Below are 24,376 nucleotides of genomic sequence, written 5' to 3'. Positions count from 1 at the left end.
CGCGCCCCCAGCTCCGCCCCAGCGGAGCCTCCTTCCCCGGGCGGGGCGGGGCCCAGGGCGCCTGCGCGGGGCGGGGCCGAGGAGTTCAGTGCGCTGGCGGCCGCCGTCCCCGGTTCATTGTGTTCGCGGCTCCGGGCCGAGCGGGTTCAGGTTGCGGTCGTGGTTGCGGCCCCGGGGGCAGCGGCGGCCCCGCGGGCGGGGGGACCGGCCCGGCCGTTCGGCGGGAGCTCGGAGCGGCGGAGGGGCCGAGTCCGCCCGCCCCAGGTGAGAGGCCCGACCGGCCCGGGGAGCGGCAGCAGCGGGGGCTCTCGGGGCGGAGGCGGGTGGGCAAGGGCAGCCGGTGCCCGGGCGGCTCCGCGGAGCAGCAGCCGCGGGGCTCGGGGCGCCGGGGGGAATAAAGCCCGGAGGGCCGGAGCCCGGCGCCCCCCGTCCCCGCCCGAGCCGCCCGCGGCCACACGGGGCCGGGCCCGCTCCGCGGGTCCCCCCAGCCAGTTCTCAAGCACCGCCCGACACCGCCGGGGCTCCCGGCCCCGACAGCACACGCGGGGTTGGGGCTGTTGGGCGCTTCGGGGGCTCAGCAGCTGGGCTGTGAGATGGAGAAGGAGCTGCGGGGGCTGCCGAGGGACAGGAGCTCCCTGGGGGTGCAGGGGCAGAGCCGAGGGCTGGGGCAGCCCAAAGCCGGGCTCCCCGGGCCGGGCCGGGGGCTCAGAGCCCCAGTCCCCCGTTTCCAGGGCCGGAGAGCGGCTGGGGCTGCTGGGGGCTCAGCCCGGCTGGGAAGCAGAGCCCGAGGCGGGTGGGTTGGGGCTCAGCGCCCGGGGGGAGGCTGAGCTGTGCCCCGGCACCTCCAGCGAAGGGAGAGCCCGTCCTGCCCGGGGGAGGAACAGAGACAAGTCCTGCAGCTGGGGCTGGACAGCGGGTGCATTGGGACAGAGGGAGGGCTCAGGGACAGAGACTGAGGTGTGAATTGTGGGGCTCACAAACAGAGACTAAGTCGTGAATTGGGGGGGCTCACAAACAGACTAAGTCCTAATTTGGGTCACAGAGACTGAGTCATGAATGTGGGGCTCAGAGATTAAGTTGTGCATTGAGGAGCTCACCAAACAGAGACTAAGTCAGGAACTGGAGAGCTCACAAACAGAGACTAAGTTGTGAGCTGGGTTCACAGAGACTAAGTCGTGAATTGTGGGGCCCACAACAAAGAGACTAAATCATGAATCTGGGTCACAAACAGAGGCTAAGTTGTGAATCGTGGGGCTCACAAACCAGAGACTAAGTCGGGAATTGAGGGGGCTCACAAACCAGAGACTAAGTCAGGAATTGAGGGGGCTCACAAACAGAGACTAAGTCAGGAATTGAGGGGGCTCACAAACAGAGACTAAGTCAGGAATTGAGGGGGCTCACAAACAGAGTATGTCCTAATTGGGGTCACAGAGACTGAGTCATGAATGTGGGGCTCAGAGATTAAGTTGTGCATTGAGGGGCTCACCAAACAGAGACTAAGTCAGGAACTGGAGAGGTCACAAACAGAGACTAAGTCGGGAATTGAGGGGGCTCACAAACAGAGACTAAGTCGGGAATTGAGGGGGCTCACAAACCAGAGACTAAGTCGGGAATTGAGGGGGCTCACAAACCAGAGACTAAGTCGGGAATTGAGGGGGCTCACAAACCAGAGACTAAGTCAGGAATTGAGGGGGCTCACAAACCAGAGACTAAGTCGGGAATTGAGGGGGCTCACAAACCAGAGACTAAGTCGGGAATTGAGGGGGCTCACAAACAGAGACTAAGTCGGGAATTGAGGGGGCTCACAAACAGAGACTAAGTGGGGAATTGAGGGGGCTCACAAACAGAGACTAAGTCGTGGATCTGGGTCCCAGGGCTGTGTATTGTGGTGTTGATTAAAAAAGAGACTAAGTCGTGGCTCTGGGTCCCAGAGGCTGATTCGGTGTTGGTGACTGACAACCAGGCTCATTTGGCCTGTGAGGGGCTGGACACCAAGTGCTGTGTGTGGAAGGGCTGGAACCCGTGTCACTGGGGCAGTTCTGGCTGGAGGAGGAGACTCAGTCCCTGTTGCTGTGGTTGCAATGAGGCTCATGTGGCCGCTGATGGGTCAGACACCGAGTCCTGTGTTTCGGGTGCTTGAAACGCGGCTCCTTTGGCCGGTTTTGTTCGGGGCTCAGCCCGGAGCCCCCCGGGTGTGTCCGGGGCGGGCGCAGCCCCCTCGGGGCGGGGCCCGAAGGGCTGTGAGAGCCGAGACGTCCCCTCCCTTCCCCTCCCCTCCCCGGTCGGTGTTCGGGAGCCCCGTTGGGCCCCGTTGGCCCCGAGCTGTGCGGCGGGTCCGGGCAGCCGGTGCCGGGGCAGCCCCAGGGCCGCCGGTGGCTCCAGCCTTCCCGGGGTGTCCCCGGCAGCCCGGCCCGGCAGCAGCCGCGGGGGAACGCGGGACTTGAGCTCCGCAGCTCCGGCAGCTCCCGGCTCGGTTCCGGCGCTGCTGCTCCTGCTCCTGCCCGCCGGGCCGGGGCCGGGGAGGCCGGACTCGGGGCTCCGGGAGCTCGGGGGAGCGGAACCCTCCGGCCCCGGCCGCGCGGGGAGCGGCGGACACCAAGTCCCGGGCCGGCAGCAGCCCCTGCAGGGCCGCAGCCCCGGTCCCCGCGAGCCCCGTCCCCGGTTGCAGCCGCAGCCCAAGCTCACCGCCCCCGGGCCGGGGCTGCAGCGCCGCGTCCCGCTCGCTGGTTCCCCCGGAGCGCCCGGTCCGGTACCAGCGTCCGCCTGGAGCGGAGCCGCCGCGGTTCTGCCGGAAGAAGAGGCGGCGCGTGCGCGGGGCGGGCCGGAAATGCAGCGCACCTGGGCGGGGCGGGGCCAGCGCAGGTGCGAGGGGCGGGGCGTCGTGGCGCATGCGCGGGGCGGGGGCCAGCACAGGTGTGAGGGGCGGGGCGGGCGGGGCCCGGGGCGCGTGCGCGGGGCGGGGCCGAGGGTATTTAAGGCGCTTGGTTCCGTCGGTTCCGGTTTCTCGGTGCGTGCGGGGGCGGCAGCGGCCGGTCCGGGCTCTCCCGGCGGGGCCCAGGTGAGGTGCGGGGAGCTCGGCCCGGGCGCGGCCGCGCCGGGGGTCGGGGCTGGGAGCGCGGGGCCGGGCAGCGGGGAAGGGGCCGCGGCCCCGGGGGCTCTCGGGGCGGAGGCGGGTGGGCAAGGGCAGCCGGTGCCCGGGCGGCTCCGCGGAGCAGCAGCCGCAGCCGCGGGGCTCGGGGCGCCGGGGCGGAATAAAGCCCGGAGGGCCGGAGCCCGGCGCCCCCCGTCCCCGCCCGAGCCGCCCGCGGCCACACGGGGCCGGGCCCGCTCCGCGGGTCCCCCCAGCCAGTTCTCAAGCACCGCCCGACACCGCCGGGGCTACCGACATCACACACGGGGTTGGGTTCGCTGGGGCTGCGGGCTCCGTGGGTGCTTGTGCAACTGGAGCCCCGGGCGTTTCCCAGCCCTGAGCACGGAGCCTGAGCTGCGTTCTCGGGGCTGGGAAAGGGGCTCCTGGGGCCCAGGCCTGGGCTTTGGGCTCAGGAACAGAGACCCAGTCGCTGTTCCTGGGCTCAGAGCCAGGGGCCGGGTTGGCCCCTTGGGCAGGGGCTGGTGGGCGCTGGGCAGGGGAGGGGGGTGGGCAGCAGTGGGAGGCTGGGGAGGCAGAGGGGGGGCCAGGCAGGGGGACCCCCTCCGGAGGGGGGGGTCCGGACGCCCTGGCCCCCAAACGCTGGGACGCCGGCCTGCACCAGGCCGTTTCAGGTGTTCGACTTAGTTTCTGGCGCGAAAAGTGATTTTTCCCCCCTTTTTTATTCAAGGACTGTTCAACCACTGGACTAGTTATTAGATAATTAGTTCATCTTTATTCATGATTAGTTATGACAGGTCATATTCATAAGCAGCTTGTGACAGTGATTGATTTACGATCTGGAACAAGGCCAAGCTCAGTGGAACAAGCACAAGCTGAAATGGGCTGGAAGCACAAGGAGCTGGAGCTGAACTGGAGCTGGAGCTGCACAACAACTGGAACCAGGAGCAGCTGAAGAGGAGCTGGAACCGCAAACAAGCTTGAAGCTGCACAGGCTGGAGCTGAAAGAAACCAGAGAGAGAAATTGGAACCAGAACTCAACTTCACGTGAAACACAAAAGGCACAAACACAAAGTGAATAATAAATGGTGCACACCAAATCAAGTGGGGTACACACCCAACAGAGGAGGCACCAGCACAAACCCAATAAAAAGTGGTCACTGCCAATAAAACAGCTGCACACACCAACTAATATGGGGGCAACAAAACCAACAGGTGCAGAAACCAAAGAGCCACAGCTGATCAAACTGCAACACAACAGGTGCAGAAACCCAAAACACAATGGGTGCACAATCCAGCAACAAAGAGGCACAAACCAAAAAACCAAAGGTGCAGACCCCCAAAGCACAGCCCCCCTAAGAACAAACCGGGTGCAGAACCCCCCAAACGGGGACACGACCCGGCCCCCCAGGCCGAGCTGGAGCAGAAACCCCCGCGGCCAAACCCCCCGGCCCCCCCAGCCCAGCGGGGCCAGCGGCTCCGGCCGGACCCCCCAGCGCCCGCTGCCGCCTCCCCGAACACCCCCCGGCCCGGCCCGGCCCCGGCTCAGAACCGCGGGGCCCCCCCTGCACCCCCAGCAGCCTCCAGCCCCGGGGGAGCCCTGCCGGGGGACGGGACCCCCCTCCCCGGCCCGCAGCAGGACGGGGGGCGAAGCCCCGAGCACAGACCCGCTCCCCGAGCCCCCGGGACACTCACCGGGCACGTCCTCGCCGCCTCGGGGCCGTCCGGGCTCCTCGCCCGGCGCCGGGATGAGCCTCTGCTCCCGCCGCAGCGCTGGGGACCGGGACCAAAGGGGCTCCGGCCCGAGCCCGGCTCCGCGCAGGGCCCAGAGCCGCCCCGCGGCCCCGCCGAGTGGAAGGCAGCTCCCCCGGCAGCAGCTGCCCCGGGCCCGGCAGAGCCCCCGCCGGGCAGAGCCCGCACCGGGACCCGCTCCCGCCGGCCCCGCTCCCGCCTCTGCGCGTGCGCCCGCCGGAGCGGCGCCCCCTGCCGGCCCGGGGAGCTTTTGAAGCCTCGGGGGCCGCCGCGTCACGTCCCCGCGGGCTCAGCTGCGCTCGCGGGGCGCGGCCGTGCGCGGCTTGGCCCCGCCCCTCTCGGCCCCGCCCCGCTCGGCCCCGCCCCCTCATCCCCGCCCCTCTCTCCCGCACAGTGGCGCCGCCTGGCGGACACAGCGCGGCACTGCAGAGCGCAGGGGGCGGCACAGCAGCCCCCGGTACCGGTGACACCTTCCCGTGTCCCGTTCACCTGGCGGGGGGAGAACCCGGGTCCCCGCATCGGGGAAGGGGGGGGGGGGGGCAAGGTGCCTGGGAATAGTCGCTGGTGTGGGATGGGCTGGGGGAGCTCAGGGCACGGCTCGGCCTGACCCCCCCGCCCCGGGCTGCTGACAAGAGGGACCCGTAAGGACCACGGCGACATGCGGACACTTTCCACCACCCCCTATCGAAGCCATTGTAGGTTTTAACCCTTGCCCGCCGCTGCCTCTGTCCGGGACCTGCTCGCAGGCACCTGGAGCTCCTGCGGAGAGAGGGGACGAGTTCAGCCTCAGCAGCCGCCCCCCAACCGGGGGTGTCCCCTCCCCCAGGCTCAGCCGCCCCCCGGCCCCACGCACCTTCGCGCCCCGTCCGTGTCCAGCACGTCCTCGCTGCGGGCTCGGCTGCGCTGACGTGAAACCAACGAGGCACCAACACCAACCAGACACACAGGGGAACGCACCGAACAAACGCGGCACCAGCACCGACCCAGTGAAAACCGGTCACCGCGTCCCCGCTGCGGGCTCAGCTGCGCTCGGGGCGCGGCCGAGCGGGTTGGCCACGCCCCCTCTGATCTCGGCCACGCCCCCTCTTCTCTCGGTCCCGCCCCCTCTCACTCGGTCCCGCCCCCCCCGCAGCCCGGGATGGCGCCGCCTGGCGGACACCGCGCGGCCCTGCAGAGCGCAGCGCCATCTCGTGTCCGTTCGGCGGCACCGCAGCCGGGGCAGGGACAGCGGGGCCGGGACTGGCACACGGGGGAGTCACACGGGAACGACCCCCGGGCAGCCCCGCTTCGTGCTCCCGCTTCACTCTCCCCCTCGTGGGACAACTCCTGTCGCTGCCGCCCCCGCCCCAAAACGAACCTCCCAGCCCCAGCCCCAGGGCTGCACTTGGCCTTTCTGGACGGTTCTGCCGCATTTTCTGCGGCAAACACCGCGTCTCGGGTGTTAAACGAGGGTTTCCCGGGGCTGCTGAGAGCTCCCAAAGCCCTGGGGCCGCTGCTGGAGTCGCTCTGCCCTCCCCCAGAGCATCGAAACAACAGCACAACTTTTCTTACCTTTTTATAAAGTCTTTTATTTTTTTCACAATTTATAAAAGGCGTTTCTCACCAACCCACAGCAGGTGCTGCGTTAAACCTCTGTCCCATCGTGCAGATCGTTCTGCGCTTTGTCTCCCCCGTTCGGCCGCTGCCCCTTCCCGCCCCTCCCCGCGCAGCCGCCCCCGGGGTCCCCCCGCACGGTCCCGTTCCCGTGTCTCACGGTGCAGAACCGGCCGCCCTCCCGCTCGGGGCTCGGGGGCCGCTGCTCCCGCTTCCTCCGCAGCCCCCGGCGCTTCCCGCCCAGGACGCAAACCCCGGCCAGCAGCAGCAGCAGCAGCAGCAGCGCCGCGGCCAACGCGCCGCCCAGGGACGCGCCGGCGGGGGACGCGGAGGCCGCGGCGGCGGCTTCTTCCCTCTGCAGCGTCAGCGGCTTCATGTTGGTGCCGTTCCTGACCTGGTCGCCGTCGTTGTCGTAGATCAAGGGGTCGTCCAGCGCCGCGTCCCGGCGGCCGCGTGTCCAGCGGCGGGTGAGCGATCGCTGCACGCGGGGCCCCGCGATGCTCTCCGGGCCGATCACATAGATGACCTGAAGGTACCACTGGTGTCCGGCTTCCACCTGCACAGACACAAGCGGGCAGCAAATTCTAACGGGGCCTTGGGAGAAAGCGGGTTTGCTGGGGCGAGGTGGAGCTGGTGACTCCTTCATCCCCTTTACTGGCTGCTGCAAACACCAACAGAGCAGCTCGGGGTGGTTTTGGAGCCCCCGCAATCGTGGTCATCACCAAGTGAGGTGTTCAGCCTTCTCATCTGTCTTTGGAAACTGCACTAATCAATTCAGGAACGTTAATAAAGCGTAGCTAAGGAGCTCCTTTCCCGACTGCTTTCAAAGAACAAACCACCTTCATCACCAGAATAAACTCCTCACCTCTGTTTCCCGTGCTAGAGTTTGTTTGGTACCTGGCTCCGCTGTTAATTTACGGTGCAACAGACACAGGCCACTGGGGGACAAATACGGCCCGTCTGGGGAAATCGGGATATAAAATCCTGCCAGAGCCTCCCCAGCGCGGATTCGGTGTCTCTGGGCAGCGTGGGGCCCGGCGCCCGCCATTCACCGATGAACCCGGGGCGTCCCGGGCAGAAACGGGAGTTTTGGGGCCCGAAACCCCTGGGCACGGACCTTGTAGAGAGCGTCCACCCTGAGCGTGAAGCCGTCGACTCCGGGCGCGCTGCTGACGGAGCGGAACTCGGCCAGGTCGGAAGCGAAGTGGGCGTCGAAAGGCACGTCGTGGAAATACCGATCGGTCGCCTCGGGCTGCGTTCGGTCCTGGCACCAGAGAGCGGCGGGACGAGGGGCTTGTGACCCGCACGATCTCACGCTGGTTCAGCGCTGAGTGTGTCAGGCCGGAGAACTGACCATAGAGACGGGTGTGACCAGCCCGCTCGGCTGTGCTAACGCCAAACCGACCGACACCGGGAACGGCACCTCGTTCTGGGGGGGTAACGGGGCTGCGGCGGGGACGCGGGCTGATGGTGGTTTATACAGGGAGGGAGAACTCCTGCGTAACCGGTAAATAAATGTCCCTTTACGGGCGGCCAGCCCTGTCCGTTCCCAGCCACGGCACCAGCAGATCGAGGGCGATTGTGCAGGCTCGGTCCATCCCTGGTTCCCCTCTCCCTGCGCTGCTGTTCTCAGGGTCCCTGTGCTCCGCGCCCCGTGTCCTGCCTGGCGATGCTCTCCCGGGCTGGCAGGAACGCCATTCAGTTCCAGGGCTGCTGGGGCAGCCAGAGCCCCAGAGACCAGGCCTGTGCGGCCCCGAGCGCACGCAACGCTCCACACGCTGGTTCTGTGGCAGCGGAACACTTACCAAGAGCAGAAATCGGTGCTTCAGCTGCTTGTTGGGCTGGATGCAGCCGTACTGGGGCCCCTCGTTATAGACGGTGCCGGTCGGGTCAAAGAAAGGCACGTGCCCGTCCTTGCCCGTGCACAGATAGACCTTTTCCAGCTGCAGCTTGTAGGCGGCGTTCAGGTTCTGTTCGGGGCTCCAGAGCACGCGGCCGTACAGGATTTGCCCTGAGGAGGGCGGGAGAAACACGGTCGGGTTAAATTCTCCAGAAAACAACAGAAAAGAAAGAACAAGAGGAGCCTCGTGAGAGCCAAATGCCCCGAGCCACGCGCGGTTCTGGTTCTGCAGGGCTGGGTTGCGTGTGCAGGTGACAGAACGCCGTGCAGAGCACGTTCTTGTCCCTGCTCACGCTGTTCCAGGGCTGCAAAAGAGGCAAAGCCCAGGCTGGGTTCACCCCTCTCTCTCGCAGGCGTGGAAGTTGGGGAGACAGAAACGTCGGGTACGAGGGGAACAGGTAACACAGAACAATACGGAACTCCCACCCTTTGAAAAAGCCCCTTTGTAATCCATTTCTGCCAGGGACATTTCGGATTGGGTGGGATCCATCAGAAACACCTTCTCGTTGTTGCAGAGCTGGAACTCCGTGTTCAGGGAGTAGACGACAGGAACCGGGCGGTTCGTCTGCTGGAAGGCGATCGGGATCAAGAACCTGACACGGGCACAAAAAGAGGCAAAGGGAGAGGTCGGGGCTGTCCGCGCCCCGAGTGCCCGCGCTGCTTCCCCTCCGCTCCCTCAGCTTCAGCGCCGCTGGTCCAGCGCCCGTGGGCCGTGGCGCTCAGCCCCCGCCCCTTCCCGCTGCCGTCACCGCCGGCACACGGGACCACGAACCCCCCGGGCGGGCTGGGACCGTCCTGCCGGGGTGCTGACGAGTCCTTACCGCTCGGGAGCGTGGGCCGTGCAGGGCAGGGGCTTGTCGCCGGGCTCTGCCCAGGCCTGCGTGGGCTGCACGGTGCAGGGGATCAAGGAGACCGTGTACTCGCCGGAGTAGTCCTTCCTGGGACAGACGGGAGGCACCGCGGTCACCAGCGGCACCCCGAGCCGGCACCGTGGGATGCGTTTGCCCGACACCCACCGAAGCTGAACCCGCCGGCCTCACCTGTTGTAGGAGCTGGTCGCTCTCCAGAGCTGGGAGGGCGAGTCGAAGGTCTGAGCGCTCCACAGCAGCTGCAGGTCGAACTGGATCCCTGCCAGGTGCTCCGGGGTCAGGAAAGCCGAGCTGGCGTGGGGCAGGCTGTGGTGCTCCAGCACAAACAGCCCTGGGGCAGGACACGGGGGGACGGCTCAGGCAGCGCCTCCCGGGATCAGGGACTCGCGTTTTCGGGACAGACGTGGGCTGGACGGCTCTCTCCGTCGCGCTCACGCTCTCACCTCTGAACTTGGCCTGAGTCTTGAACTCGATCACCAGCCGGCCGTCCTCGCGGATGTAGATCCTGACGATCTGCAGGCGGGCCGACAGCACGCTGTCCGTCTGGATCCCTGCGGGCGGCAAGAACAACGTCACCACGCGGGCTCTGTCACCTCACGGAGCTCCAGGGGCGCCACAAAGTCCCGGTTCAACCGGGATCAGCCCCGTGCTCCCTGCAGAGCCTGGGGCCCACCTGTCCTCCAGAGAACGGTGTCGTAGAAGAAGGAGAACTCCATCTCGGTGTGATGCTCCAGAGAAGCCCAACCTCTCGGCGCCGTCACGTAAATGTAGGACACGTAGAGCGGGACGTGGACGGTTAAGAAGGACTGAGCAGAGTCCCGGACCTGTCGAGAAAACCCAAAAGGTGGTTCCGCAAAGGAGAGACGCCGGCCCAGGCTCATTCCACGGGGAAGAAAAACTGAGGCCAAAAGTGGCCAGTCTGAAAGCGTTTCACACCCTCACATTTAGGTGCAGCTACTTCAGACAAATCTGCATTTTACATAAGGGTAAGTACTGACGTGCTCTGGTGTCGTGGGACAACAGGAGCTGGGGTCACTTCACCGCAAAAAAACCCAACTCAGTTTCTAATTACGTGAATTAGAAATGATCAATTCTGCTTGCTCAGGACCGCACGTGTCTAACCCACCCATGAGAGGGCACTGAGGCACGTCTGGGAGAGAAAGCCAGAATAAGAATTGGCCAGAATTAATAAATTACTTAAAGATTCCTGTGACCTCCCTGCCCTGAGCAGTGTGGACTGACATGCCTCTGCTCTGCGCTCTTTTATACTGGCCAAGACCGTGGTGAAAATTGTAAGAGAACGGAACACAAGTGGGAATATTTTGTATTTCCAGTGCGTCCTGGTATTTAAAAGGCAGCACCTCACCTGGAAGTCGGCGGTGACAGCGCCCCCGCAGACGTCAATCAGCTCGGTCATGTCGTAATAAGCATCGAAAGTCCAAAGGCAGCTCTTGAGGTTGAGGTGCCTGTAGAGCTGGATGCTCTTGGGCTCCCTCACGCCGGGGTCGAACTGGAACGGGCGGTCGTAGCCGGGACCCAGGACGATGCTGTCGTAGGTCACCTCCTCCAGAAACCCGCCCTCTGGGGTGGACAGACAGCAGGACACGGGTCGCTCAGGGAGCAGACATTAAAGAGCTCGAGGCTGAGCACTGAGGCCCCGTTTTCCCTCTCAAATCATGTCAGTGACTTTGATTATATTGGGGACTTGACGGGCTCCTCTCCCTTCGTTATCCTGCATATGCAGGGTCTGCAGGTCTGCAGGGGAAAATGTTGTAGGAGCGAGGTGAGAATCCTAAAAGCCAAACCCATGGACACATTAACGGAAGGCTGAAGGTAAACTCTGAGAAATGCAGAACAGCTCGAGGACGAAATGAACAGAATGAAGTTCAAGCACCCCCTGCCCACCACCGAACAAGCGTGGAGCACGTTACCCTGCGCTTTGGGGACAAAACTAGCCACGGAACGAGCGTGGAGCACGTTACCCTGCGCTTCGGGGACAAAACTATCCACGGAACGAGCGTGGAGCACGTTACCCTGCGCTTCGGGGACAAAACTATCCACGGAACGAACGTGGAGCACGTTACCCTGCGCTTCGGGGACAAAACTATCCACGGAACGAACGTGGAGCACGTTACCCTGCGCTTTGGGGACAAAACTATCCACGGAACGAGCGTGGAGCACGTTACCCTGCGCTTTGGGGACAAAACTATCCACGGAACGAGCGTGGAGCACGTTACCCTGCTCTTTGGGGACAAACTATCCACGGAACGAGCGTGGAGCACGTTACCCTGCGCTTCGGGGACAAAACTATCCATGGAACGAGCATGGAGCACGTTACCCTGCGCTTCGGGGACAAAACTATCCACGGAACGAGCGTGGAGCACGTTACCCTGCGCTTCGGGGGCAAAACTATCCACGGAACGAGCATGGAGCACGTTACCCTGCGCTTCGGGGACGAAACTATCCACGGAACGAGCGTGGAGCAAGTTACCCTGCGCTTCGGGGACAAAACTATCCACGGAACGAGCGTGGAGCAAGTTACCCTGCGCTTCGGGGGCAAAACTATCCACGGAACGAGCGTGGAGCAAGTTACCCTGCGCTTCGGGGACAAAACTGCCTTTTTTCTCTGGCTCTGGCATTTCCCGTAGCAGTGAACGTGCTTTTGCCACCTCTGTGACACACACAGAGTGACCCACTGCCTGTGGGTCCGTTTTTAATGACACGGACATCACAAGACGGATTCAAAAAGCGAAAAAATCACCAGCATGGTGTGAACCTACAACCTCCTCACCTCGAGCAACGCTGCGTAACCCCGTCATTATTATTGAAAGATCCCTTTGCATCCCGTCCCATCTCTGACAGGGTAACTCTGTTCACTGCTGTTAGTGCAGGAAGATTCATTAGTGTTAGTATTTAGCAAAAGTGGCTTTAAAGATTACCCGAGATGCCTTTGAGGTCTCTGGCGGTGACCAGGTTGGAGCAGACGTGCTGGTGCCTGTAGATGGACTCGGAGAGAAGGAAATGCAGGTTGTGCAGCGGCAGGGTGGAGATGAGGGGCAGCATCCCGTCCTGATGGGGAATCTGCACCGAGATGTGGATTCTGGAACAAACCGGGTGAGACGCGGCTCAGACACACGTTCTCTCCTCTCACAGCGGCCCCGTCACCGCAGGGCCCGGCGCGGGACGCGCTGTCCCCTTCTCCAGGCTCCCACCTGTTGGGATGCTCCTTGTGCTTCACGTCCAGGTACTTGAGAGTGGCCACGAACGACTGCGCCTGGAAGCCTCGGGCTGTCCCCGCCACCACGGGCGTGTGACAAATGGCGCTGTCGGTGCCGATGGTCACCACGTTGCTTCTCAAGGGGGTCCCCGCGTGGCCGGCCTTGTCCACAGCCTTGGCCACGCAGCGCAGGTGGAACCGCCGGCTGAAGTAAATGCTGTCCAGCACCTGCGGGAGACACGTGTGGGGCAAAGCCTGTCGGGTCCTGACTTTGCCCACGCGCTGGAGGGAGGGGAAGAGGAGCTGGAACTGTCACCATCTGTCCCCGGCCACCAGGGCTTTACTGAAGCGCCCGAGCGCTCACACCTACTGCCCAGGGCAGCAGGAGCGCTGCTGTTATCCACTGCAGGCTCGCTGAGGAACGGTGCCCCAGTCTCTGGAGCCAACAGAAAAAAATAATCCCCAAGCATCACCTGTATGTCTCACGCCAATTCCCAAATCCGAGGAGATTTTAGGTCTCAATTTCTGCGCACCCAGAGCGTGCGCTGCCCGCTAAAACTGCTTCAGACTCATGCATGAGTGGGCACGGCCTAGAAACGCCCCTGGATGCCGGAGAATTGCTGGGACAGCGCGGGTGGGAGCGCTTGGGAAAAGCCCCCGGAGGGAAAGGGTAACTCTGTGTGTGGGGCAGGACAGGGCCGGCCCGGGGACAGGAGCTCTGGGGCCGCCGTGCAGCACAACGAGCGCCTGGAGGAACAGCTCGTCCCTCAGCTGTGTCCCTCCCAAAACGGGAGCGGAAGGAAAGGAGACGACCCCGCAGCCAAGCCCACGCGCCACGTACCTTGTGGTTGACGCTGGTGAACGGCGTGTTGTCGGTGATGGTTTCAAAGGGCGACCTGGCTCCGCTCCCGTCTGTGGGCGCCGCGACTTCCCAGCTGAACTGTATGGCCGACTGGTTGATGGCCGCCTCGGCGCAGCGCTGCTCCATGACGGAGAACTGCGGGAAGCGCGGGTCGCACGGCGTGACGCAGACCAGCGGGTAGCCCGGGGAAGGGGATTTCTTGGTGCCGGCCTTGGTCACTTCTGCCACGCGGTCGTAGTCGGCCAGGCTGACGACCTGCAGAGGCGTGAGACGGCGGCATTCGCTGAGAAGGCGATCCTGGCCACGTCCTCCAGGCTGCCACATCGCAGCAGCTCTTAATTTCCTTTCGGAAACCCCGCCGGGGCCTTCGGTCTGTGCGTGAAGGTTCTAAATCACAGTTGTTGTAACAGGCAACTCACCACGGGAGGTGCTGGTAGGATCAGGCTCCCGGTGGCCTCCTGATCCAGAATGGTCACTGTCGCAGTGCTGGTGTCTCCAAGAACAGCGTCCACGGGGTCATCTGGGCCCAGCACCACAGAAAAGGACTCGTGCCACTCCCGGTCTTCGTTGGACATGATCTCCACCTTGAACACGAGACGGGTCACACCTGCGAGAGGAAAAGGCACGAGAAATGGAGAGAACTCGGTTCACCAACCGGTGTTGCTCTGAAGTTCTCAGTAAAAACTGCTCAGCTGTTCTAGGCTACGATCACTGAGACATTATGACAAAATACGCGTTATCGATTTTGTTTCTGCTCATTGCTACTAATAATTTAGCTGCTTCCACACAGGAGTCTACTCTACACATCAAACTCCAGCGATGATAACTGATCCCATTGCTCAGGTGACAGATTTTCTGAGGATGAATAACGCCTGTGTGTTAAATTAGCTGTCTGTCGTGAATATCTGTGATCCAAAGTACCTCCCTTCCCTTTACCTGGGCTGAACTTGAGCATGCGACTCTTGGGATAGTAATCCAGCCCGGCCTGAGCGGAGCCGTCGCGGGTGCTGCAGCGGACCCTGGAGGTCCTGTTCTGGTCCCCCCGCCGCAACACCTTGATGTTTAAAACAGCGACGCCCTCCGGGCCGGGCGGCTCCCGCACTTGGTACGCGGCTTCTTCAAACTCAATGGTGGGCGCTGCGCAAACAGCAGGAGAGAGAAGACACCGCTTGTCACCAGCTTTTTACGGACCAAAGGCGTTCAGAGCAGCCGGGGTGAGCCGGGGTTGGATGTGGATGAGGGTGAGGCAAACCCCAACATGAGTCCTGGGGCACGGAGGAGAGGACACGATTTTCGCCCCGAACCACAGGCCCTCAGCCCGTGCCGGGTGATGGCACACGGCCAGTCCACAGCCTTTGCTACAACTCCCGTGTCCTCGCTGAGCGTCCCCACTCACCGTCTTCGTCGTTGGTGATGGTCACGGTTGCCACGTCCACCTTCCCCGTCCTGGCCCCGCTCCAGTGGTTTCCCAGCGGGCTACCGAGACAGAGCTGGAACTGCTCTTCTGGCTCAAAGGCAGAGTCATCGCTGATAGAAACACTGCAGTTCTTCACCTGCAGCCAAGAAAGCGGGAGGAAACAGCACAGTCACGAATCACTGACCCACTTAGGCCACGCTGTAACTTCACTGTCTCAGGTTTAATGTCTGAATACTGCCTTCCCTGTAACAAACACTTCTGGTTTTGAGGCTGCTACTTCAGTGTGGACAAACCACACGGTTACATGGCGAGACACAGCAGTGAAGACATCTGCGTCCACAAACCCGCAGCTCTCTGCTGCAGCAACCCCCGGTCCTGCTGACACGCAGCATTTGCACTGCGTGTTTCAACCCGTTTTAGCACAAAACAAAGACTCCTCTCAGAGTCATGTCGTGTCTGCAGGACCAGAAGAACTTGTGACCTTAAGCATCTCTGTGAAACAAGTTTGGAGAGTGTGTCCAGCTGGCCTGGCAGCGCAGAGGCGAGGAGGAGATCCGAACGTCTCCCGCCAGGGGTTCTTCGCTCTCCTCAGGCTCCGCTCACCTTCTCCCCTCTGAAGAAAGTGATGCGGGACTCCTCTGCGTTCCTCCTCTCCGCAAAGTCCTGCGTGCCCTCTGCCGTCTGGCTGCGCGTGTAGCACCTGACGGAGGACTCGTAGCTCAGGTCCCCGCTGCGGAGGACGGGGATGTGCAGAGCCCCCTCCGGCTCCTTCACCGCGTACGTGTCCCTGCCGAACTGCATGCTCGGCACTGCGGGAGGAAAGAGAGACAGTCGAGCAGCGCTGGAGCTGCACAGAGAGACGGGAGCACCCAGAGGGAACGTCAGCTTCACTCCCTGTTCTCTATCCAAGAAATACCTTGTGGCAAAGAGACCGGACCTCAACAAAAGATACAAAGGCAGAAAAGATTACAGGCTGCTACAAAGCTAGATTATACGGTGTGTGCTTTCCTCAGGCAAGCAAAGACCAGAGAGGTTAGAACACAAGAAAAAGGAAACATGCAGTCAAACGTTCCCACATTGTAAGGGGGACCTTGGCCCACAGAAAAATCCATCCTGCACTTCTGAAGACTCCAAGCTATTGTATATGGTGACATACGGAAAGAAACGGGGCAGCCAAATGGAATGGAAGGATCCCAGGAAAACAGGCTAAGTCCAGCCTAAGGATGACCTTAGACTGGCCTCCTGCTGTGTGGAAGCGCTAAGGAAGAGGCCGGATGGACCGGACAGAGCTGCCATGCTAACTTACCGTCTTGGAAGATGTCAGTGATGGCCACGATGGCTTGGAAGGGCTTGGCCAGCTCAGCTCCGTGGGGCGAGCTGAGGTAAACGACAAACGTCTCCAGCCCTTCTATCACCGGGTACTGAGCGTCGTCCAGGATGGTCAGAGTGCAGAACTACAAGGAAAGCACGAGTCCCGCTTGGAGAGGTGCAAAGCTGTCGCCCTTCTTGGCACTCGCGTTTGGGTTTCTAATGTAATATCACTATGTCAGGTCTTTTCTAAGCTCATTCATCAATGCAAACAATTTTCTAGATAAATCTGGCACATTATTCCAGAAAACAGTCAGACCCCTTTATGCTGGGAGAGGGGCCTGACCAAATCTTCCCTGGCCGCAGAGCTGATCAGATGCCAGTCTGGGCCTGGCAGGTTCAGTTGCAATTCTCACGTGGCCCTGAGAGCATTTTCAGCGCCGGCAAATCCAGAGCGTGCAGAGGACAAGCGCCAGCAGCCGGACCCCTCCGAGTCCCAGTGCTCCTCACCTCCTCCGTCTTGCCGGGCCTGAACTCGATCTTTTTGGAGCTGGGGACATAGTCGTTTCCCGGGCTGGCAGACGGAGGGTCCGATGCTCGAGTGGCGCACCACACCGAGATGGGGGCTGAGAGATCAGGTCCCTGCCGGAGGACGGGAATTTCAACGGTTCCTGCATCACCGGGTGCACAGGAGAGAGAACCCAGATGAGAACGTGGCCACGTGCCCCAAAACCGCCCCCTGCCCTCCAGCGGTTCCTGCTCCCTGCAGCGCCGCTCCCGGCACCGGCTGCCGCATAGAGCACCGGGAACCCTCAACATGGGAACAAGTTCTTCCCCAAAGGGCTGTGGGGCATTGGAACAGGCTGCCCAGGGCAGTGCTGGGGTCACCAGCCCTGGAGGGCTGGACAGACGGACATGAGGTTCTCAGGACATGGGGCAGGGACAGGGGTGGGTTATGGTTGGACTCAATGATCTTGAGGGTTTCTTCCACCCAAAATGACTCTGTGATTCCAAGCCCCTCCCCGAGCCCTGGGGCAGCCCCTGTGGCTCCTCACCTGCAGCCTCGCTGACGGTGAAAGTGGCGTTTCCCAGGAACACCGTGGAGACATCGTTGGGCCCAGCGATGAAGACGGTGGCCGAAGCCCGGCTGCCGATGCGGGCGTTCTCCGAGGCGTCGGCCAGCACCAGCTCAAACTCCTCTTCTTCCTCGTACTCGCTGTCGTCAATCAGCACCACGTCACACGGCGTGGTGGTGACACCCGGCCCGAACACGATGCGACTGTCACCCGCCAGCCCCCGGGACCGGAAGTCAGCGCCAGATTCCAGTGTAGAAAGGCTGCTGCCCTTGGCCGATTTGGGGACGGTGTAGCAGATGGCAGACACCGTGCTGCTGGTGTCCCCTAAGACACAACGGGAAAAAACACATAACTCCATGGAAACACGTCTCGCCCACGGCAGCGCCTGCAGAGCCGCTCTCCCTCCCGTGCCCCACGGCAGCACAGAAAGTCCTTGGTGCCCGGCAGGACCCACCTTTCCTTTCCACGGCAGCAGAGAGAACACCAGCGCTCTCGCTGACGTGGTGCGTCTTGCTGGCGAACTGCAGGGTGGGCTCGTCCTCCGTGTCCGCGATGGTGACCGTGGCGCGGGTGACGTTCCCCAGCAGGGCGTAGGCCGGCGCGCTGAGCTCCACAGTGAAGCTCTCGGTGCCCTCGAACACGGTGTCATCATTGATGGTGATGGCGCAGGCCTTGGCGTCCTCCCGCTCCTCGAACTGCACCTGGGGGCAGCGGGGGGGCTGCTCGCTCTGGAACGGGCTCCGAGACCTTCTGTCCCTCCTGCTGACCCAGCCCGAGTCGCGTACCCCGTGCAGGCAGCGCCCACACCGGCCCCAACCGCGGACTAATGGCCAGCGAGGGCCAAAGGCAACAGCAAACGCAGAGCGAAAGCCCCGACCCCTCCTGATCTCAGCCATGGGTTTAGCTGCTGCAAAGCCTCGCTGCCAACAGCAAAAAGCGGAGAAACAAAGAAGAGACCCTCTTCTGAAAGCAGCTCGTTAACACGACGTGCACCACCAGCTTTGCCCAGAGACAGAGCGTTGCTGGTGCTCATGCGTGAGCACTTTGGGGACTTTGCTCATGGCCATGGGATCGCAAAACCTGCTTAAATTGAAAGAAGCAGCTGCTGAAATAACCTCTAAATCATGATGATATAACACTTGTATTAAATCAGCAATAGCCACAAAATCCAGGGCTCTAGAGAGCACAGGACGAGGCAGAAAGGAAAAGTGGGCTTTCTGAAAACGTGCCAAAAGAGCCACTGGAGAAAAGGTAAGAAATCCCAGCGCTGTGCTGAGGGTGCTCAACACGATCCCGAGGTGCACGGAGAAGGAAACAAGAACTGAAGGGCTGGAGGTGCCGTGCACAGCACCCAGGGACAGTCTCTGGTAGGAGGTCTCTGAAGGAACAAATGGCTGCGGACAGAGACAAGTCCTGCCAACTATCCATGCAATTATTTTGTAGTGAAGGTTTTCAGGAGCTGAAGCTCCTGAAGATAAACACGTAGAGAGAGAGTTACTGCCTAGGCAGAAAACACACAGCGCCACAGAACTCCTGGGTCTGGAGGAACACGAGGAAACAAGGATCGTGGAGAAGGAAGCTCATGTCCACCAAATGTCACCAGAACTAAAGACTTTGTAGCAGTCAGCATGTCTGACTGTAGGAACAACCTCACCGGAGAAGCGCTCTTCCTCTGGGGACTTAAATCCCCATTTCAGATGTTTTTCCGGAAGACATAGTTTGGATGTCACTGAGCATAACCCAGCCCAGCAGCTCCCAGGCACTCCAGGCTGGGAAGCTGCTGGAAATATAACCCAGTTTCCAAGCGTAGTTGTGATAACTACAAGCACACCACGGCTTTCCAGCAGCTTCCCAGCGGGAACTGCCCTCCTGCCGTCACTGCCACCCCGGGGCGGTGACCTGTCCCCTCCGGTGTCCCCAGCCCACCTGCCCCGCGTGCTCCACGTAGTCCCGCAGTCCCGGCGGCCGAGCGGCGCCGGAGGTGGCCGTGCCCTGCTCCGTGCGGCACAGGACGATCGCGTACTGCTTGAGGTTTCCCACCCGCCGCACCGGGATGCTCACGGAGCCGGCGCTCTCTCGGACACTGTAGCTGGAAACACATCAAGCAGAGACAATTAACGGGCTGGGGAGCGAACGCGATGTGTTTGCGCTGATAACGAGCACTGCAGACTGTTGCCTCCATGGAAAATCCAAGACGTCCGCCATTCCGCAGCCCTGCTGCAGGGTTTAACCCGGCAGGCGCTTCCCACTGACCAAAAAAGAGTGCTGTTTACCTGGTGTGGGTAAAGCTGAGGAGAGACCACTGCACGTGGAAGACGTTGCCGCTGACCACGTTGGGTTTGCTGTCCCTCACCAGGAACTGAAAGCTGTCCATGGTCTCCCAAACCTTCTCCTCGTCCACCACGTACCGAATGAGGCCCTGGTTCACATCCTCTGCCGGGAGGAGACACCCCGTGAGCGGACCCAGACATTCAACAGCAATTGTACCGACGAGCAGCGTGGAGACACATCTGGGCTGGACGAGATGCTCTCAGCGGTCCCTTCCAACCCTGACCACTCTGTGATCCTGTGATCTGCACAGCGCGGGGACCGGGTTCTCCACAGCCCACCAGCTGCCACAGTCATTCCCTTGCCTGGGCTCTATCCGTAACGCTCAGGCTTAAAAACAAAGTCAATGTAAAGTAGCTTGGATCAAGTGCAAAGGTTTGCCTGGGCAGCACATTTCAGCGCTGTTCTATAAGCTGGTGTGTCCTCACAGGGCTCCTTCTCACTGAGGCCCTATGGCCTTCTGCACTCACTGAGATGTTTCCTGAGCTCCAGCCCTAAAATCACTGCTCTACACTGTCGCGAGTCAAACCTCCAGCTACAGTAAGTCTGGAGAACCCCAGCGTGCTACAGGACATGGGATGGCGTCTCTCAGAAATTAGAGGATTCCTGCAATTTAGAGCAAAGTTCATATCTTATTTTTGCACACACCTTTGAGATCTGACCCTTTGTCTTTTCCCCTCCCACCTTCCTTTTCGCTCTCAGCACACACAAGCTATTTGGCAAACTGAAGCAGCTGAAGGAGAAGAGAGAAAACACAGAACCCCAGTTCCATACCTTGCGTAAAGGTGGTCACAGCCACCCCTGGCCTCAGCTTGTTCTCCACATAACCATTTCTAGGAGCAGTTGTGATCTCGTAGATCAGCTGCTTGTCATCTGTGTCAGGATCTGTCGCCAGCAATTCCTTCTTAGTGATCACATTGGCTGCCTGGATTAAAGCCAAAGCAAGGGAGTCAAACACTCTGGAGACCCAGCAGCGCGAGTCCGATGGACAGTTCATCCCAAAGCCCAGCCATCCCTCCGTCAAACACCACGCTGCGAGGGAAAACCCAGGCAATGTCCGAGCACCAGAGAGCTTCCTGGGTTTTCTTTGGACTTGAGCAAAACAAAGGCACGGCACAGCAAGAAATCCCTGCGCCGCATTGCTCTGAATGCCATATATATTATCTTTACCATGGCTGCTGTGGCACATCATCAAGACTTCTCTGTCATCAGCAAAGCTGAAAACGTCCCACTTTGGGGAGGGGGACAAGAGCTGCCTTGCACGGGACAGCTCACGCAAGAGCCAGAAGAGCCAGGCCTGGCGGTCCCGCCGACGGCAGGAAAGGAGATGGCCCAGGAAGCAATTCAGTAGCCAGGTTGCCTGCTTTGGCTCCTGAAGCCGCCGCGCGGGCAGCCCTGCACAGCTCTGCCTTTGCCAGACCCTGCATGAGCGCAGGGGGACACCTGTTCTGTACCACAAAAATACAGATGCTGACGGATCGGGATGTTCTCCTGTGCAGCCCCTTCTCCTGGAACGGCCCAAGAAACAACCTAAGCCGAGCCCAGGCCCGCGGTTACCTTGCCGTCAATGTACTCCAGCCACTGCAAACCCAGGTTGGTGACAACACGGGGTGTCCCATCGTCCACAGGGAGAATGTCCACCTGGAAGTGCTGCGGTGCTGCTGTCACCACCTGACAGAAGTGCAGAGAGACGGCTGTTACTTTGGGAGGCAGAGTCTGGGCCACCGTATCTCCAGCTTGGCTCTTTTGGCTCTGTTGGGACTGAAGTCCTGGGGCGGCTGCACCACGGAATGTGGCATTAGAGAGTCATTTTGACTGGAAGAGACCCTCAAATTCATCGAGTCCAACCCTGGTACTAATCCATGTTCTTAAGATCCTCATAGGTAGGAGTACTTAAAATTATACAGTCCTAAAATTACATTCGGTGCTCTGAAAGCAACCGTGAGGCTGATGTGACCCCAGTGGAAACGAGTTTGGCAGCCCTGTACTAGCTGGAGAAGGTCTCCCTCGCATCCCTTCTGCTCCCCTCACCTCCTTCCCCCCATCCTCCACGATGAAGAGGGGGTTGGTCCCATCGCTCACGGTGAACGTGAAGCGATCCTGCAGCGAGTTGCTGCCGTCGTGACTGTAGCTGACGCGGCTCTGGTAGATGTCGTCCATCGTGAAGGTGGCGTCTCGGTGGTAACGCTGCCCGGAGCCGGTGCGTTCGATCAGCCCGTGCCGGGGGGGCTGCACGACCGTGAACGTGATTGACTCAGCCTGCAGCAAGGAGACAGCGTTGGAAACCGAGGAGGTGACCCCAGGACCGAGGACAGGCAGGTCCTCCCAGCTCCAGGGACTCTGGGCCAGGACAGCTTTCCCAGCACAGCGTTTCCAGCCGGAACAGAAACGCAGCACCACACGCTGAGCTGGGTTCCCTGAGCCCTGTCCCGTCTCCATCCCTCCCCCAGGGTGACTCTCTGTGAAACCACCCAAGCAGGGAGCCCTAGGCCGGACACATCAACCAAACTCCTGCTTCGGCTGCTCTGAGATGGCTCCCGCCCTCGTGCCAGCCCCTCAAACCCAAGAGCAGACCCCGTTCTGCAGCCCTTCCAGGCCACATGTGCCCCCTGTCACTTCTGTCGGGGTGGGGCAGTGACAACCTTTGGGTTTGTCCCTCAGGGCTCTTGTTTATGGGCGTCTGAGACATCGCACATGAAGCCATTTCTCAAGGCAGCGCTTTGCTTGGCTCAAACACTGATTGTTCTGTTTCTATGCAAACCGGGCCTCCCACAAGCTGTTTGTCTGACGTGGTGACAGACAGACAGACAGACAGGGTACGAGCACAGGGAGGGATGGCACTCACTGCAGTCTCTCTCTTGCAACACGAGCCCGTTTTTCTGAGAGCCCAGACGGGCAGAACAGGGCAGGGGGAGGAGGCTCGGGGGAGTCCTGCCTGATTACCTCTGTGTCAGCATCTCTTGCTTTCAGCTCGAACTCGGTGATGGTTTTCCTCAGCCCTTCCTGAACCGTCATCCCCAGGCTTTGCACGACGGGCAAGGAGTCATCCACGGGGTTTATGGTGATGTGGAACGTCTGGCTCACCTGGAGCAGGAGGAAAAGCCGCTGCTGGTGAACTCAGTCTGCCAAGAGTAACTCCAGGGACACAGCCCATGCTCTAAGGGGACCACCGGGATCTGCTGAGCTTGGGTCACTTCATCTTGGCCTTATTCAGTGAGTAAACAAGAGCTTCCAAGCTCACAAACTCTTCTGCCCCTCCCCACTCAGTTACCCTTCTTTCTGTGACATTTACAGACATCCACCTTTTCCTGCCTCCCTCACTCCACGTTGTCCCTCTCCCTCTATTTGCAGCCAGAATTTCTCCCTTTCAGGCAGCAGAAAGGAGACGTTTCTCAAGGGTCGAACCGTGCCTCGGGGCACGTTGTCAGTGCTCTGGGCTCAAGCTGAGCCCCAGGAGCAATGGGTGAGCAGACGACAATCAGACACTGAAATCTAGGCCCATCAGCCTCATGAGGAGACATCTCAGGGGGTTCCCCCTTCCCCTCATGGGGCTCATTCCCTTCCCTGCGGTACAATATATCTGATCTCTCAGGGCGGGGGATGTAAGAGCACCCACCGCTGCCAAATGACAAGCCCTTGCGTGGCTTTTTTCCTTTCCTTTGCTCTGTGTTACTGTCTCTTGTGAGCACACTAGAGGAAAACCAACCCCACCACACCCCACAGAATGAACCGAGGTGACAGAACATGTTGGGACCCACCTCGTTCGTTCCATCAGACACAGTAAAGGTGAACGCATCCGTGTGCTTCTCAGCGTCACTGGTGTGGACGTAGCGGATGCTGCGAGACTCCAAGTCTGCCTGGCTGAAAGAACTAATTCTCCTCCCTAGAAAAAGAACAAAAAAGGGGGTAAAAGTGCAACAGGAAGAGCGAGGCAGGGAGAAATACAGGGAGTTGGCCGTATCTCGCCATAGGCACTCAGTCTTGGCCTGTTCCGCTCCAGTTCAGGCTGCGCCACCAACCTCAGCCGAGCCAGGGATTTACCTGGCACAGCCTCCAAAACACTCTGCTCAACAACTTGTACATTAATGTAGACACAGCCTTTCTGCAAAAAGCAGTACAGACTTGTTCCCAGGCTTCAAATGAGACGATGGCACCTCAGGCTGCCAGGACACCCTGTTGGGGACGAGCCTCTCGCGCAGGGAGTGAGAGAGGACATGTGAGAAAGAGGACAAATGGACCATTTGGACAGCACTGCCCCGCGGGACGGACCTAAGCCAGGCAGCACCGAGTGCGGGCCTTCTGCAAAAATCCCTCCAGGGTCTCTGCTCTCTCCTTCCCTCCTTGTACCCCACATTTAGAATGGGCTGAGCCCCGTTTTCAACACTGCCTTACAGTGACATCTTGACAGGTGTGACACAGACACAGAAAGGTCCCCGGCAAACATTTTAAAAAGCACTCGAGTCTTTAACTCTCACTGCGAACCTGGGGAGGCCAGATGCTCGAGCTGCCCCAGCTGCGGCTGCCGGGTGAGCTGGTACTGGAGCCGGCGGGGCTCGCTGTCCCGGTCCGTGGCGCAGAGCTGCAGGGTCGTCAGCGTCTTGGCCGAGTTCTCGTCCAAGACCAGCCCTTCGTTAGCGACGATGGAGGGGGGAAACCTGTCCTCTGCAAGGGTTAAAGACAAAGCTGAGTTAGGAGACTGTCACCCTCCTGTGCCTGGGCTTATACAAACCAGGTACTTGGGCAAGTAAAAGGCAGAACACACATAAACACCTCCCAGACTGCTAATTCTGAAACAGTTACTCCAAGCCTCGGCATTAAATGAGGGGTTGATAACATTATAATGTCTTAGAGACAATCTAGACAGTATGAAGACATGAAGGTGGAATTTTTCTGCCCTTTTCAGTGCATTTGTAAGAAGCCAAAGAACTAATCCTCACATCCGCCAACTCTCTCCGTGCCCCAGACT

General features: G+C 60.8%; 1 protein-coding gene and 1 long non-coding RNA gene across 6 annotated transcripts in view; both read right to left on the bottom strand.

Annotated features, from left to right (window-relative positions):
• Positions 1-3,836: 3,836 nt before the first annotated feature.
• LOC309439155 lies at positions 3,837-5,708 on the bottom strand. Its single transcript, XR_014183929.1, has 3 exons — positions 5,694-5,708; positions 4,784-5,599; positions 3,837-4,089 (listed from the first exon to the last, which is right to left on the bottom strand). It is a non-coding gene; the product is annotated as an uncharacterized lncRNA (long non-coding RNA).
• Positions 5,709-6,461: 753 nt separating this feature from the next.
• Positions 6,462-24,376, bottom strand: part of FRAS1 (Fraser extracellular matrix complex subunit 1) — a 112,270-nt gene continuing 94,355 nt past the window's right edge. For 2 of the 5 annotated variants that reach the window (XM_082050618.1, XM_082050621.1), the window contains 28 exons: positions 23,893-24,072; positions 23,169-23,293; positions 22,354-22,494; positions 21,442-21,669; positions 20,968-21,081; positions 20,185-20,335; positions 19,356-19,515; positions 19,009-19,171; positions 17,537-17,783; positions 17,062-17,406; positions 16,517-16,677; positions 16,005-16,152; positions 15,302-15,507; positions 14,678-14,834; positions 14,218-14,418; positions 13,701-13,888; positions 13,261-13,536; positions 12,415-12,647; positions 12,142-12,302; positions 10,569-10,783; positions 9,876-10,026; positions 9,646-9,753; positions 9,374-9,533; positions 9,155-9,271; positions 8,760-8,926; positions 8,239-8,444; positions 7,551-7,697; positions 6,462-6,989 (listed from right to left, as the gene is read on the bottom strand). In XM_082050618.1, the coding sequence (XP_081906744.1) occupies positions 6,465-6,989; positions 7,551-7,697; positions 8,239-8,444; positions 8,760-8,926; positions 9,155-9,271; positions 9,374-9,533; positions 9,646-9,753; positions 9,876-10,026; positions 10,569-10,783; positions 12,142-12,302; positions 12,415-12,647; positions 13,261-13,536; positions 13,701-13,888; positions 14,218-14,418; positions 14,678-14,834; positions 15,302-15,507; positions 16,005-16,152; positions 16,517-16,677; positions 17,062-17,406; positions 17,537-17,783; positions 19,009-19,171; positions 19,356-19,515; positions 20,185-20,335; positions 20,968-21,081; positions 21,442-21,669; positions 22,354-22,494; positions 23,169-23,293; positions 23,893-24,072 (5,381 nt within the window). In that variant the 3' untranslated portion in view covers positions 6,462-6,464. The other 3 variants (XM_082050619.1, XM_082050620.1, XR_014183863.1) reach the window with 3 other exon arrangements.

The sequence above is a fragment of the Streptopelia decaocto genome (assembly GCF_964273445.1).
Source record: "Streptopelia decaocto genome assembly, chromosome: 4".
NCBI lineage: Eukaryota > Metazoa > Chordata > Aves > Columbiformes > Columbidae > Streptopelia > Streptopelia decaocto.
This window is presented reverse-complemented; position numbering and strand designations above follow the sequence as displayed.